Below are 14244 nucleotides of genomic sequence, written 5' to 3'. Positions count from 1 at the left end.
CTAAATTAGAGGCATTTTCACTATGTCCTTCGCTACAAGTGAAAAACCTGGGTGTTATTTTTGACTCTGAGCTTGGTTTTATCCCACATATTAAACATGTGACCAAAATTGGATTTTATCATCTAAAAAATATAGCCAGAGTCCGCCCTATTCTCTCTCGGGCCAACATGGAGATGCTGATGCATGCTTTTATTACCAGTCGCATTGATTACTGCCCTGCTCTCTGGTCTCCCCAAAAAGAATATTTCACCTTTACAACTTTTACAAAACTCTGCAGCCCGTGTGCTGACAAAGACCAGAGGGCGGGCCCACATTACACCGGTTTTAGAATCGCTGCACTGGCTCCCCGTGTGTTTCAGGATCGATTTTAAAGTTCTTTTATTGGTCTTTAAATGTCTTAATGGTCTCGGGCCTTCTTATCTTTCAAATCTGCTTCTACCATATGAACCCTCGTGGACTCTGAGGTCCTCTGGTACTGGCCTTTTGATTGTTCCTAAAGTCAGGTCACATACTCACGGAGAGGCAGCTTTTCAGTGGTATGGTCCTCGTCTGTGGAACAGCCTGCCGGAGGAGGCTGGCATATCTCGGAGGGGGCTCTCTGCACCGGGGTTGTGATCGACCATGGCTGCTGTGGCTCTGTGGGTCTTCTCAGGCTGGCTGGGGGGCTTCTTTGCATCCCTCTAGCTGTGTGCCCGGCCTGGAGGCTGCGGTCTGTGACCAACTCCCGGTACAGACGGCTCCGTGTGATAGTGTTCCCTCACCTGGCTCATGTGTGCCCAGCTCAATTTTACTTCTCAAGTGTGTGTGTGTTGCACACTTGGGCAAATGACACTTCCAGCCTATCAGGTCAGCTGGTTTTCGGATTTGTTCTTATGGGGTGCTCTCTCTATAGGTTGGCTTTACCTTATCTTTTGCCCCATTATTTGTGGCCCTTTGGATAAAAAAAGACACTAGAAATACGTGGACCTATTTATAAATGCAAACAGAGTCAACCACACACATATTAGAAGAACAAACTGTGAAGCAATTTGTAACTGTTTTTAAAAAGTGCTTAGCAACTAAATAATATTACTGTTTATATAATTGTCAGAATAAAGTGAATTTTAAATTATAAATTATAGATGCTAAAGCATGGTTGAATCCTCATAAACTAAGCGTTGTTGCTTTTTAAACATTATGAAAAGTGATATCAAAATTTAATACGCGCATTAAATATAAGAAGTTTCCGACGAGGATGGGATTCGAACCCACGCGTGCAGAGCACAATGGATTAGCAGTCCATCGCCTTAACCACTCGGCCACCTCGTCTGAATACACAATCGGGACATGCGCATAGTAATATCAATATTCAATGGCTGCCAGTTAAAATACCGACAGTGGGCAAGACTATTTTTCTAAGGTTTCACACCATCGTGTTTTAGCATGTTAGGCTAAATGTGGCACTGCCGTTAGCCACCTTGCTGACATTAGCAATATGACAACACAAAAGACAGTGGCTACAACTACCTAAACACGGAAAATGCGTAGTGTGGACACATGTCGGTATCGTCTCCGTCTCCTCGTTGTATTTCAACCAAGTCCAAGACTGTTTTTGGCATCTGAGCGGATTAGGCGAGAATAGCAAAAGCCCACCCTTTAGATAAACCTTGATATATGCCACTTTTTTAAAAGCTGCGTTTAAATCAGTGACGTACCGAGTGTTGATACATGCCGTTGTCTGTGCTGCGTTTGGGGGCGTTTCTGTAATACGACACAGATAACATCGTAAAAGTTGCAGCACTGCTGCTTTTATCTGTCCATCTGTGCAAACGTAGGGAAATGAGGACCATATGATCAATGGAAAATTCTGTGTAACATCGCCAACAGCAAAGATAAGAGCGTGACTGTTTTCAGGGTTGGATTGAACTGTAGGTTTTAACTAGCTCCTTCACCTCTTTGTGTGGATTTAGCGTAAAAAGTGTCCACTCTACCACCGGGGTTACGTATAGCTTTACGTAGCATGTGCCGTAGTGTCGAGCGCCGTACTGGTTAAAAAGTGGGTATCTGTCCCCATCTAGCGATTAGATTTGGTCATAAAAAATAAACGTCTGACTTTAAATACCCACAGGAAAATATAGACAATCGAGACTTTAACTTAAAACCCACAACTTTATCAAATTGCCTACACGTTTGAAAACACCTGAAGAAAAAAGCATAGGGAGAGTGGGTCTTATGCTTTGAATATATCACATAAAAAAAAAAAAAATCAGCATTTGTGCTCCTGAACGATTGCTGCGCTGAATTCTGGGTTGCCATCAGAGAATCTAATAATACCCAGGAAATAGCCTAAGACAGGAAGTGTGGAGATATTCACGCCACCTCAGGCTGATGCACATGTGAAAACACCCACAAATCAGTAACAATTTGAGTCAAAGTCCCTCAGTTACTGTTTACAGCTGGCATAAAACTACTCCACTTCCAAAGGTCGTATTATATGTAAACCAAAGAAGCAGCATTTACTTGGAGACATGCTGCATCATGATGGAGAGAGTGCTGTTATTGTTGGGATTAGTGGTTCTTCACACTTCATACACTGTAAGTATCCATTCAGCATTTCTAGGGAGACTTAAAAGAAGAGACTGAATGTTTACCCGCACGTCTTGGTGTGTGTGTGTGTTTTGCAGATACCAGTTTCCCCTGAAGTACACGGTATGTGCAAAGATGATACTTGAAAGGCTCTTAATCTTTAGAGATGTGGAAAGTCTGTTTGCGTTACAGAGGTGTATGAGAATGGAGAAGATGAGAATCCTATCTTAAATTTAGGTGAGATATGTTTCAACACGTAATGGTTCCAAAATCAAAACTGTTGCATACTTGGTGCTGCTGATGATACAGTTAAACACAATTTCTTTTTTTTTTTTACCGTGCTGTAGGATCAGATGCCGACCTGTTTGAAGGGGACGGCACTCATATTTACTACAGTCATAAACTGTGACACCAATGGTTTTGGTGGACTCAGCGGTGCATTCAGGTTCAGGCTTGATGGCGAAGTTTCCCAGAGGAACACTAATGTCCAAAGAGCTTAGAGGCACTATATACCTTTAGTTATTAACATTTTATATACTTATCCTTGTACTGTCTAATGTTTATCAAGAATGTGTGGGTAACCTTTTTTTGCTTAGACAAAAATCACAGATAGTACTTGAAAACAGTTGGTAATTTCCTTAGTTACTTTGGAGGGGTTATGTCATAACTGGTGACTTGATTTTCAAGCTTTGTACGTTTGCAGTTATAATTTGTTATCAAAAACTTCCTCTCCCATAGGTGCTTCTCTAGTGTTGGTGACCAGCAGACAGGTTGTCTTGTCACTGGGACCAGGCTGTGACCACAGTGGTTGAGCATGAGCTGCTCCCAGTGGCGTGTCTAGAAAATTTTTGTTAGGGGGGCCAGGTAGGGGCACAGATTTGGAGAAGGGTGGCAGATGTAATTGGCAGATAATGTTAAAAACAATTCTACCAACCGTTAACCATAATTCAATAACCCTGTAAACCTAACAACCGAATGCGCTTTTAACTCTTATTAGAATGAGATTTTAACCACTACGGTGCAAAGTTTTTAGATACTGCGTTGATAAAGTACAAGAGATACAATCAGTCAGTGTTTATTCAGCAGTCAAGGACATCAATATTTGCATAGTATTTTTACTGACATGTAGTGTCACGGTCTGGCTGGCAGACCGTGGGGATGTGGGGAAGGAGGAGGACCCAGGCGCGGAGCTCAAAGTTCAAGCAGTGTGTTTATTTACAGAGTGGAACAAAAACAACAATAAATCCCCGTGTTCTCCCAGACTCCCGTGTCGTGTCTCTGCGTGAATAGTTCGTGTCTCTGTGCTCTCCGCTCCCGTGTCAGCACCCCCCGGTGCTCGCTGCTCTTCGTGCCTTCCACGCTCCTCCTGCGGGAAACAATAGACGCAGCCGTCAGGACACAAATAACCACGGGCATACACTTACACACATTAACTCAATTCAATGGGACGACTAACGTGGAGTCTCAAGGAATGATCCCGCGTCGGTGGGAGCTCCAAGACTCTCCTGAGTAGCTCCCCCGACGAGCCCTGATCAGCGGCAGGTGTGTGGCTTCGGGTGTGGCCAGTCCTTCCGCAGGGCCACACCCCTCAGGCCTGCAGGTGGCTGAGCTCCATCCTCCAAGCATCCCCGCAGACATAAACACACACACTCACATCTACAATCATGGAGGAGAGCAGCAGCAATACCAAAATACATATAATAATAATAATAATAATAATAATATAATACATAACTGCTCAGGGATCCTGGGTCGCCCAGTCCCAGGACCCTGACATGTAGTGCATATGTTTTGGGCAAAAACATTTTTGAATATTAAAATACGAACATTTTTAACATACAATTGGCAAATTAGCCAATGCCAATGCAAAACCAATGCCTGTTAAAAAAAAGAAGATAATCTTCTCACAAACTGGTGTTTGATTTTGAAACAGGAAAAAAGTGGGGAAACAAATGAAAAGACTAACATTTGAATAAAACCTGAAAGCAAGTAAATACTTTATATGCTGCCTTATGGTAAACTTTGGTAATATTCATGTATAAAGAACAACACTGGCTGATGATGAAATACAGTCAGCTGGCATGGTGACACTGCCAGTATTAACCTGCAGGGCTGGACTGGGACAAAAAAATTGGGCATTTTGACTACAGACCGGCCCCCCAGGTATTAAAGCCATAAAGACTTTGAATGAAAACAAATGCTGTTGTGACAGTGATGTACAGTCTTGTTGGTATATGTATGATTTCTATACATTTTACGTCAGATAAAAACTTTGTTCGCAAGATTCAGATAATTATTTAATAAAAGCTAAATATTTTAAATGAGAATAAAAAAGAAAAGTATTTCTTTGTGCCCCCCTCTCCCTGTTAATGCCCTACCTGGCCCCCTGGCAACACTTTGCTAGACCCGCCCCTGCACAGTTACCAGCTGTCAGCTGCTTAGAAAAGGATCCTGGTGTTATTTGTCTCTCAGAAACAGTTCATAACTTCAACTCATTCATGTCACCTAAAAGGTAAACCTTTTTCTCCATCACAGCTCTGATGATTCAGTAAGGACATCTCCTGGTTTCATCTTCATGTTTCCCTCTCACCACATATCCAAACCGACATCATGACCAGCAGCTTTACAGCTGTGGCTCCAGCAAACATCAGCTGATACTAGAAACTAATATTAAATAAATTCTAACAACAGCTGATCAAGCTTAAAAGTGCTGCTGTTGTTTAGCGCGACATCCGCTGGTTTCCTCTTTCTGGCGCAAAGTGGGCGATAAACAAGAGAGACAATCAGCTGATCATTGATCAGTTTCATGATTGAAGTAGCAATAGAAGAGGGAGGGGAGATAAGAGAAGAGGCAGCTGTAAAGACAGAATAACTCCAGCTTTGTGTCTTTTCCATTCTAGCTAAAGTCCGGGACAAACTGCTTCTCTTCTCAGCTCAATACGAAACGCGTAATATTTTCTCTGAATGGGGGGATGATTCCATTTTTTAAGGAGCTGTTGGCAACTCTACTAACTAACCTTATGAATAAAATAAAGTTCACTATCAGTAACATCATAGCAACAGAACAGCTGTATAGAAACTCGTCATGCTAGCTCACGCAGTATGATGTATTGTAACTGACTGTAAAAAGTCAGCACAACGAAAATAAACTCCACCTAAACTTGGTTTATATCTGACCCAGATAGACTGCAGGTCATAACTTCTTACCTGAAGTTGAGTTCACCTGACACTTCACCGAGTTCACCGGCGGCCACCTCTGGTCTCTCCTCCTGCCTCACCTTCCCTCATCCACCTGTTGCCTCTGTGGAAGCTCCGCCATAGCCACCACCGTACAACACTTGTGTCAAGCCAGCCTCCAATTCGAGACTTGCAGTCAAGCCAGCCTCCAGTTTGTTTTACGTTCCCTGTGTATTCAAAGTATTACGGGAATGGATGTGGAAACCGGATTTCAAAATAAAAGCCAACTTCGAGTGAATTAACAGATATGTTAAGAACATAATAACATATAATTTAGGCTTTTTTTTTTTTACAAACTCTAATGTTAGATCTATATGACACAGCCTTGTACCCTAATTGTGCCCTGTCACTATCAAGGCCATCTTATTTTGGATTTCAAAGTAAAAGCCCTGTGAATCTTCATTTTTGAACTACTCTTTCAATGACTTAATAATGCTCTTAAAAGCAAAAGTCGTATTTCCAAATACCATTTGGACTTTATATCAACACTTTCCAACCACAGTCTTTTTCACAGTGATACCATATCAATATCAAGTCAGTCTGATTTTGCCTTTCATAGTAATGGCCCTTTGAAATTGCCAATATTTGACTTAATCCTCTAGATCAACAGTATACAGACCCACAGTGATACCATATCAATATCAAATTCTGATTTTGCTCTCAAAAATAAAAGCCTTTTAAAATTGTCCATAATTGACCTACCTTTCAGTGATTTCAAAATGCTCTAAAAAGGAAAATTCCTGTTTCCACAGGGTAATTCCACTTTAGATCAACAGTATACAGCCCCACAGTGATACCATCTCAATATCAAGTCATTCTGATTATGCCTTCCAAAATAAAAGCCCTTTCAAATTGAGCATATACGACCTACTTTTTTAACGATTTCAAAATGTTCTTAAACAGAATTTTGCTATTTCCACAGGATGAATCCATATTAGATCAACAGTATACAGACCCACAGTGATACCATATCAATATCAAGTCATTCTGATTATGCCTTCCAAAATAAAAGCCTTTTTAAATTGTCCATAATTGACCTAACTTTCAGTGATTTCAAAATGCTCTAAAATGGAAATTTCCTGTTTCCACAGGGTAATTCCACCCCAGACCAACAGTATACAGCCCAACAGTGATACCATATCAATATCAAGTCATTCTGATTATGCCTTCCAAAATAAAAGCCTTTTTAAATTGAGCATATACGACCTAACTTTCAGTGATTTCAAAATGCTCTAAAATGGAAAATTCCTGTTTCCACAGGGTAATTCCACTTTAGATCAACAGTATACAGCCCCACAGTGATACCATATCAATATCAAGTCATTCTGATTATGCCTTCCAAAATAAAAGCCCTTTCAAATTGAGCATATACGACCTACTGTTTTAACGATTTCAAAATGTTCTTAAACAGAATTTTGCTATTTCCACAGGATGAATCCATATTAGATCAACAGTATACAGACCCACAGTGATACCATATCAATATCAAGTCATTCTGATTATGCCTTCCAAACTAAAAGCCTTTTCAAATTGTCCACAATTGACCTACCTTTCAGTGATTTCAAAATGCTCTAAAATGGCAAATTCCTGTTTCCACAGCATAATTCCACTTTAGATCAACAGTATACAGACCCACAGTGATACCATATCAATATCAAATCAGTCTGATGTTGCCTTCCAAAATAAAAGACTTTTCAAATTGCCGATATACGACCTACTCTTTTAAAGAATTCAGAACACTCTAAAAATGAAAATTGCTCTTTCCACAGGATGAATCCATGTTAGATCAAAAGTGTACAACCACACCATGGTACTATGTCAATTTCAAGTCATTCTGATTTTGCCTTCCAAAATAATGGCCTGTTGAAAATGCCCATAACTTACCTAACTTTCAGTGATTTCAGAATGCTCTAAAAAGGAAGATTTCAGTTTCCACAGGGTAATTCCACTTTAGATCAACAGTATACAACCTCACGATGTTACCATGTCAATTTCAAGTCAGTCTGATTTTGCTTTCCCGTAGACGACCTACTCTTTTAACGATTTCAAAATGCTCTTAAATTGAAAGATGCTGTTTCCACAGGATAATTCCACTTTAGATCAACAGTATTCAACCCGACAGTAAAACCATGTAAATTCATGTTGGTCTGATTTTGCCTTTCAAATTAATGGCCCGTCGAATTTGTCCATATGTGATATACTCTTTCAATTATTTCAGAATGTTTTAAAAATGAAAATTGCTGTTTCAAAACATATTGGGTTTTCATTTTGAAAAGCAAAATCAGACTCAATTGATTATGACAGAATTGAAATTGCCAGTAAGTTGTAATTGATAGTACGTTCATATTTCAAGTCTGTGGAAAGATGTCATTCTAAATAAAGAAATTACAAAACAGCTTGCAAACCATTTCCAGGGCGATTATTTTTAAATCCAAAACAAGAAAGACTTGATTTTCACAGCGTACAACTTTGAGGGAGTATATTATTGATTTAGAGGAAAAATTATTGCATGGGAACAGGGATTTTCCTATTTAACAGCATTCTAATGTCACCGAAAAGTATGGTCACCAACTCCACTGTTAGATTATATGCAATGATATGTGTTGGCACAAACTGGTATTAATTCATAGAAGCTGGAACTTTCCATTTAATGCCATTCTGAAGTTGTGGAAAGAGAAGCTCCTATAAACAAAGTCAAAAGGCTTGTACTCTGAAATGCAAAACGAGATTGATTTGAGATTGAGATGTTACCACTGTAGAGGTTGTGTATGGTTTGCATGAACTCCAATTACTTAGTGGAAACAATAATTGTCCTGTTAACAGCATCCGCGTTTAATTATTATAAGTACCAAATGAACAATTATAATTCCGATACTGACGTGATAAAACTGTGGGGTTGTATACTGTCAATGTAGAGTGAAATGATCTTGTGGAAACAGCAACTTTGCTTTTAATGGGATTCTGAAGTCAGTGAAAGAGTGGGTCATACATGGACAATTTCAATGGACCATTACTTTGAAAGGCAAATTGACTTGATATTGATATGGTATCACTGTGGGGCTGTATACTGTTGATCTAAAGTGGAATTACCCTGTGGAAACAGGAATTTTCCTTTTTAGAGCAATTTGAAATCACTGAAAGGTAGGTCAATTATGGACAATTTAAAAAGGCTTTTATTTTTGAGAGCAAAATCAGAATGATTTGATATTGATATGGTATCACTGTGGGTCTGTATACTGTTGATCTAAAGTGGACTTACCCTGTGGAAACAAGAATTTTTCATTTTAGAGCATTTTGAATCGTTAGAAGATTAAGTCAAATATTGGCAATGTCAAAGGGCCATTACTATGAAAGGCAAAATCAGACTGACTTGATATTGATATGGTATCACTGTGAAAAAGACTGTGGTTGGAAAGTGTTGATATAAAGTTCAAATGGTATTTGGAAATACGACTTTTGCTTTTAAGAGCATTATTAAGTCATTGAAAGAGTAGTTCAAAAATGAAGATTCACAGGGCTTTTACTTTGAAATCCAAAATAAGATGGCCTTGATAGTGACAGGGCACAATTAGGGTACAAGGCTGTGTCATATAGATCTAACATTAGAGTTTGTAAAAAAAAAAAAAGCCTAAATTATATGTTATTATGTTCTTAACATATCTGTTAATTCACTCGAAGTTGGCTTTTATTTTGAAATCCGGTTTCCACATCCATTCCCGTAATACTTTGAATACACAGGGAACGTAAAACAAACTGGAGGCTGGCTTGACTGCAAGTCTCGAATTGGAGGCTGGCTTGACACAAGTGTTGTACGGTGGTGGCTATGGCGGAGCTTCCACAGAGGCAACAGGTGGATGAGGGAAGGTGAGGCAGGGATACACAGGGAACGTAAAACAAACTGGAGGCTGGCTTGACTGAGTTATTTTTACACATCGGCCAGCATCTGGCCAATCCACCACCTCTCATTGTTCATGCAAAAAATAAATAAATAAGTCATCAGCCCACCGTTCAAATGTCCGACGGCTAGTCCAGCTATGTTAACTTGTTAACCTTTCGCCGAAAAAATGTTTTCTGCGGTGCCGTCTATCGTGCTTGGCTCTCCTACCTTTGCTAACATGATGCAGAAGCCGGTGCTGCATTCACTTACCCTCGGATATCTGAGCTTCACTGTGAAACCATAATCGTACATTTGATATTTCATTAAATTTTATTGTTTTAGCTTCGGGGTGGCACCTGGGGTGGTCAGTCTGGTTGGGGGGGGTGGCCTGTGCCCCCCCAGGCCACCCCGCTGGACACGCCACTGGCTGCTCCATGCTCTGGGATTTTACCATGAACAGTCCCGCATGGACAACATCTGGCTGGACCAGGTTACGTCAGGTATATGTAGTTCTTTCATTCTTTTCAGCCATTTTCTATGTAGAAATTGACTCAAAAAAATATTAGGATAAAGTGTACTGCTGCATAGATAGTTACACTAGCAAACCCTGTGCTGTGCACAAGAGGCAGGGAACACGCAAACATACATGCTACGATCATTATAGTGTAATGCTATGATGCATTGTATTGTGACACATAATTGAAGTGTCAAATGTACAGTTATTTATGATTGCTTTTTTATGATAACATTTATTAGATAAGAGAACATTTCCTGCAGGACTTCCACATAACTTCAACAAATACAATGACGACTTCATCACTGATCAAAACACTGCATACGACTATGAGTCCGTCATGCACTACAGGCACTTCTCCTCCAACAAGAATGAATCCATCCCCACTATCACCACCAAAATCCCAGAGTTCTACAATTTTATTGGCCAGTACCTTGATTTCAGCAAGATGGACACCCTCAGGCTCACCAGGATGTGCAACTGCTGTATGTATATGTTGTCACACTGGGCTTCAATGAATCGACTTTTTTTTTTTAATCTGACAGCTATAGGACTGTGTAAAACACATTCCTATGTGCATACCCCTCCTCTCATTCTCATACAGCCGGGCCGCTCACCCTGCTGGATCAGTGTACCTTTGAGTATGCAAGCATTTGTGGGATGATCCAGGCCTCTGATGATGTGAAGTGTGTCTACACTCAGAGCTCTGCAGGCACACTGGATCACACACTCCTGGGGCAATGCAGAGGTCTGAATAATGTCTCTTCATGTTTACTGTAATTTCAGAGGGAATTAAACATTATTATAGATTGTCTTATATTTATTTGTTTTTTTAGATGCTGGATACTTCATGCACTTCAACACTATGACTGGGGAGCCTCAGGAGTCTGCTATGCTGGAACCTCGAATCCTCTACCCCAAGAGGAAGCTTCAGTGTCTGCAGTTCTTCTACAAGATGACAGGGGGCCCCGCGGACAGGCTGGTTGTATGGGTCAAGACAGATGATGGCACAGACACTGTTTGCAGGATGAAGAAAATACGCACGTTTTATGGTATTTGTTAAATAAGCAGATTAGCAAGGATGAGCATTTCATAGAAAATGCCTTAAGCTTCCTCATGAAGTTGAAGCAAATGTCTGAACAAACAGCTTTGCATCGAGGCAAATGTTCATTGGAACATTTGCTTAACTTCTCAGCAGAATAAAAATGACATTCAAATGATGTTATTTCAAGTCATACTCCCAACATAAACCATCCCAACAGTTAACGCGTTCTCTCAGGTACAGCACAGATGAAATGTTTCTGTTGTGTCTTTATTTTCTGTGTCTGCTAGTCTGGTTGGTTTAACCAATAGATTGAGCAAGACAAGTGGTTTCTTTTTCTTCTTTTAGTCTCTACTGACTATGGTGTACCAGGTCAACTGCTGGTTCTTACGTCACAATTTGCATGCACAAACAAAAATTAAAAAATGGAAAGTTGCGGTTCTTCGAACTGTGGAGGGTTGTTGAAAAACTATTTTCCACTTCCTGATTTCTTGGAGGGTTTTTTTTGCATATTTGTCACACAGAGATAACCTGAGTAAATACACAAATGTGTTTTTAAAAGGATTATTTACTTTATTAAGGGGAAAAACTCCTATAGAACTCCGCCACAATGAAAACTGTGCTGCTGTTATAGGAAGACAAAGGAAGGGAATAGCGGGAAGTTCTGGTAGGATGCAGTGTTAGAGAAGAAAAAGCAGGAGTGTGGAGGTGAGAGTGATGGAACGAATGTAGGTAGATGTAGTGTGTGAGTTTGAAGCTGGTGACATTGAATGTCTGTGCATACACTCCTCAGGTTGGATGTCAGTTAGAAAAGAAATAGAGGAATTGAGTGTACCCAGGAGGGGGGATGTGGACTTGAGAAGAGATGTAAGTGAAGCTAACAGAGGAGATGAGGAGGTGTTGGGTAGGTATGGTTTTAAGGAGAGAACAGCAGAAGGACACATAGTAGTGGATTTAGCAAAAAGGATGAAAATGGCTGCAGGAACAACACATTTAAGGAAGAGGGAGGAACATAGGGTGATGTACAAGAGTGGAGGAACTGCACACAGGTGGAATACATCTCTGCAGAAGGTGCAGTGTGCCGGCGAGTTAGCTGGAAAGCCGACGGACATCAGCGCTGAACCCACACTTCCAAACACATCGCAGCTCCGACAGCAAAGCTATAGCATACTTCGTAGCTCCACCCACCCGCCAGCGCCAGGTAGCAGGCGGAAGCTCAGCTCTGTGCTCCTTCCTACTAACAGAATTTAATGCAAGCTGGAAATGTGTCGCTAGCTCCATACTGTCACAGCCTGGGCCTCTGAAACATTATTTATTGTTTCCTTGGCTTCAATGTTTGGATTCTTGTCTAATTTATCATGTGTTTTAGGTCTGTCAGCTTAGTGTTGTCATGTCTAGTTTCTTGTTTTATTTTGAAGTAGATTGTGTGTTCTGGGTTCATGTGGTTAATTTTTCTCTCCCCTGTGTTGTTATTATGTTTGATTCTAGTCAGCTGTGTCCTCATGTGTCTCCACTTCCCTTGATCACCTCATGTGTGTATTTAAGTGCTCAGTCTTGCTGTGTTCAGCGTCGCGTTGACTGTTATCCCTCAGTCATAGAGTGTCATAGGTTTTTGTCTTCACTGTGTTTCATAGTTACTCAGTGTTCATGGTTTCTTCATAGTTTTTTCACTGAGTTTCATAGTAGTTCACATACAGAGCTAACAGATCAACTGAAGATGCCATTGCTACAATGCTCCACACCACCATCTCTCACCTGGAAGTGCAGGGCCGTTACACCAGGCTGCTCTTTGTTGACTTTAGCTCTGCTTTCAATACGATACTCCCGGACAGACTAATAGTTAAACTGCTGGAAATCGGACTTCCTTCTACCACCTGCCGCTGGATCAGAGACTTCCTCTCAGACCGTGTACAGAGAGTTAGAATGGGGCCTCATCTTTCCTCAGCCCTCAGCCTTAACACCGGCTCTCCACAAGGCTGTGTACTGAGCCCCCTACTGTACACTCTGTACACACATGTGTTAGTTCCCACCCAGACAACGGAGTCATCAAGTTTGCAGATGATACCACCGTGGTGGGGCTCATCTCTGGGGGAGATGAGATGGCGTACAGAGCTGACGTTCAGAGGCTGTCAGATTGGTGTGTAGATAACAACCTGGACCTCAATACCACCAAGACAAAAGAACTGGTAGTTGACTTCAGAAGGAGGAAGTCTGAGTTGCAGCCTGTCAGCATCAACGGGGAGTGCGTGGAAAGGGTCTCCAGTTTCAAGTTTCTGGGTGTGCACATAGACACAGACCTCCAATGGAGCTCTAACATCTATGCGGTTTTAAAGAAGGCCCAACAGCGTCTCCACTTTCTGAGAATCCTCAGAAAAATGGACCTGAAGAAGGAGCTGCTGACTGTCTTCTACCGCTGCTCCATTGAAAGTGTGCTGACATATTGCATCGGTGTGGTTCTCCAGCTGCACCACAGCACACAGAAAGGCACTCCAGAGGGTCATCAATATGGCCCAAAAAAATAATTGGACATCCTCTTTCCTCCCTGAAGGACCTGTACAACACTCGCTGTCTCAAGAGGGCACACAGCATCCTACGGGATTGTACACACCCACGACACCGGGTGTTTAAGCTGCTGCTGTCTGGCAGGAGGTTCAGGCTGCTGAGGTCCCGAACAAATAGACTCAAGGACAGCTTTTACAACAGGGCAATAGCCCTGATCAATGCAAATAGCTGACCTGACTGGATACCTCCCTGGACTTTTTTGGGGGGGAGGTAACAACGGTAAAAACAGTAACAATAATAATATTTATATTTATAACAAGGTGCAATAACAATTAATGTGCAATAATAACAGTGTGCAATACACATACACTTCTTCTTCTTTTTTATTACTAAGTTATTATACTGTGTTGTGTAGTTTGTGTTGCGTTGTGATGTGTTGTATCGGGTCGTGTTGTGTTATATGTAGTGCTGACGTAGGACAGTTTTCCAATTTCATTGTACTATTGT

The 14244-nt window shown here is 41.0% G+C and overlaps 1 protein-coding gene and 1 non-coding gene across 2 annotated transcripts; one reads left to right on the top strand and one right to left on the bottom strand.

The window, feature by feature from the left end:
* Positions 1 to 1226: 1226 nt before the first annotated feature.
* On the bottom strand, positions 1227 to 1308 carry trnas-gcu (transfer RNA serine (anticodon GCU)). Its single transcript has one exon. It is a non-coding gene; the product is annotated as a tRNA-Ser (tRNA).
* A 7987-nt stretch (positions 1309 to 9295) lies between these two features.
* Positions 9296 to 11690, top strand: LOC146691440 (meprin A subunit alpha-like). Its single transcript, XM_085431197.1, has 5 exons — positions 9296 to 9666; positions 10022 to 10179; positions 10457 to 10678; positions 10798 to 10941; positions 11030 to 11690. Exons 1-5 carry the CDS (start codon positions 9626 to 9628, stop codon positions 11254 to 11256), a joined length of 792 nt encoding a protein of 263 aa, XP_085287323.1. The 5' UTR covers positions 9296 to 9625; the 3' UTR covers positions 11257 to 11690.
* Positions 11691 to 14244: the final 2554 nt, after the last annotated feature.

This window comes from Copadichromis virginalis, linkage group LG15, assembly GCF_057382275.1.
Source record: "Copadichromis virginalis isolate Kocher_CV1m ecotype Utaka linkage group LG15, C_Virginalis_male_GT1.1, whole genome shotgun sequence".
In the NCBI taxonomy this organism is placed as follows: domain Eukaryota; kingdom Metazoa; phylum Chordata; class Actinopteri; order Cichliformes; family Cichlidae; genus Copadichromis; species Copadichromis virginalis.
Note: the sequence above shows the minus strand (reverse complement) of the source record. Positions and strands in the feature narration are given on the sequence as shown.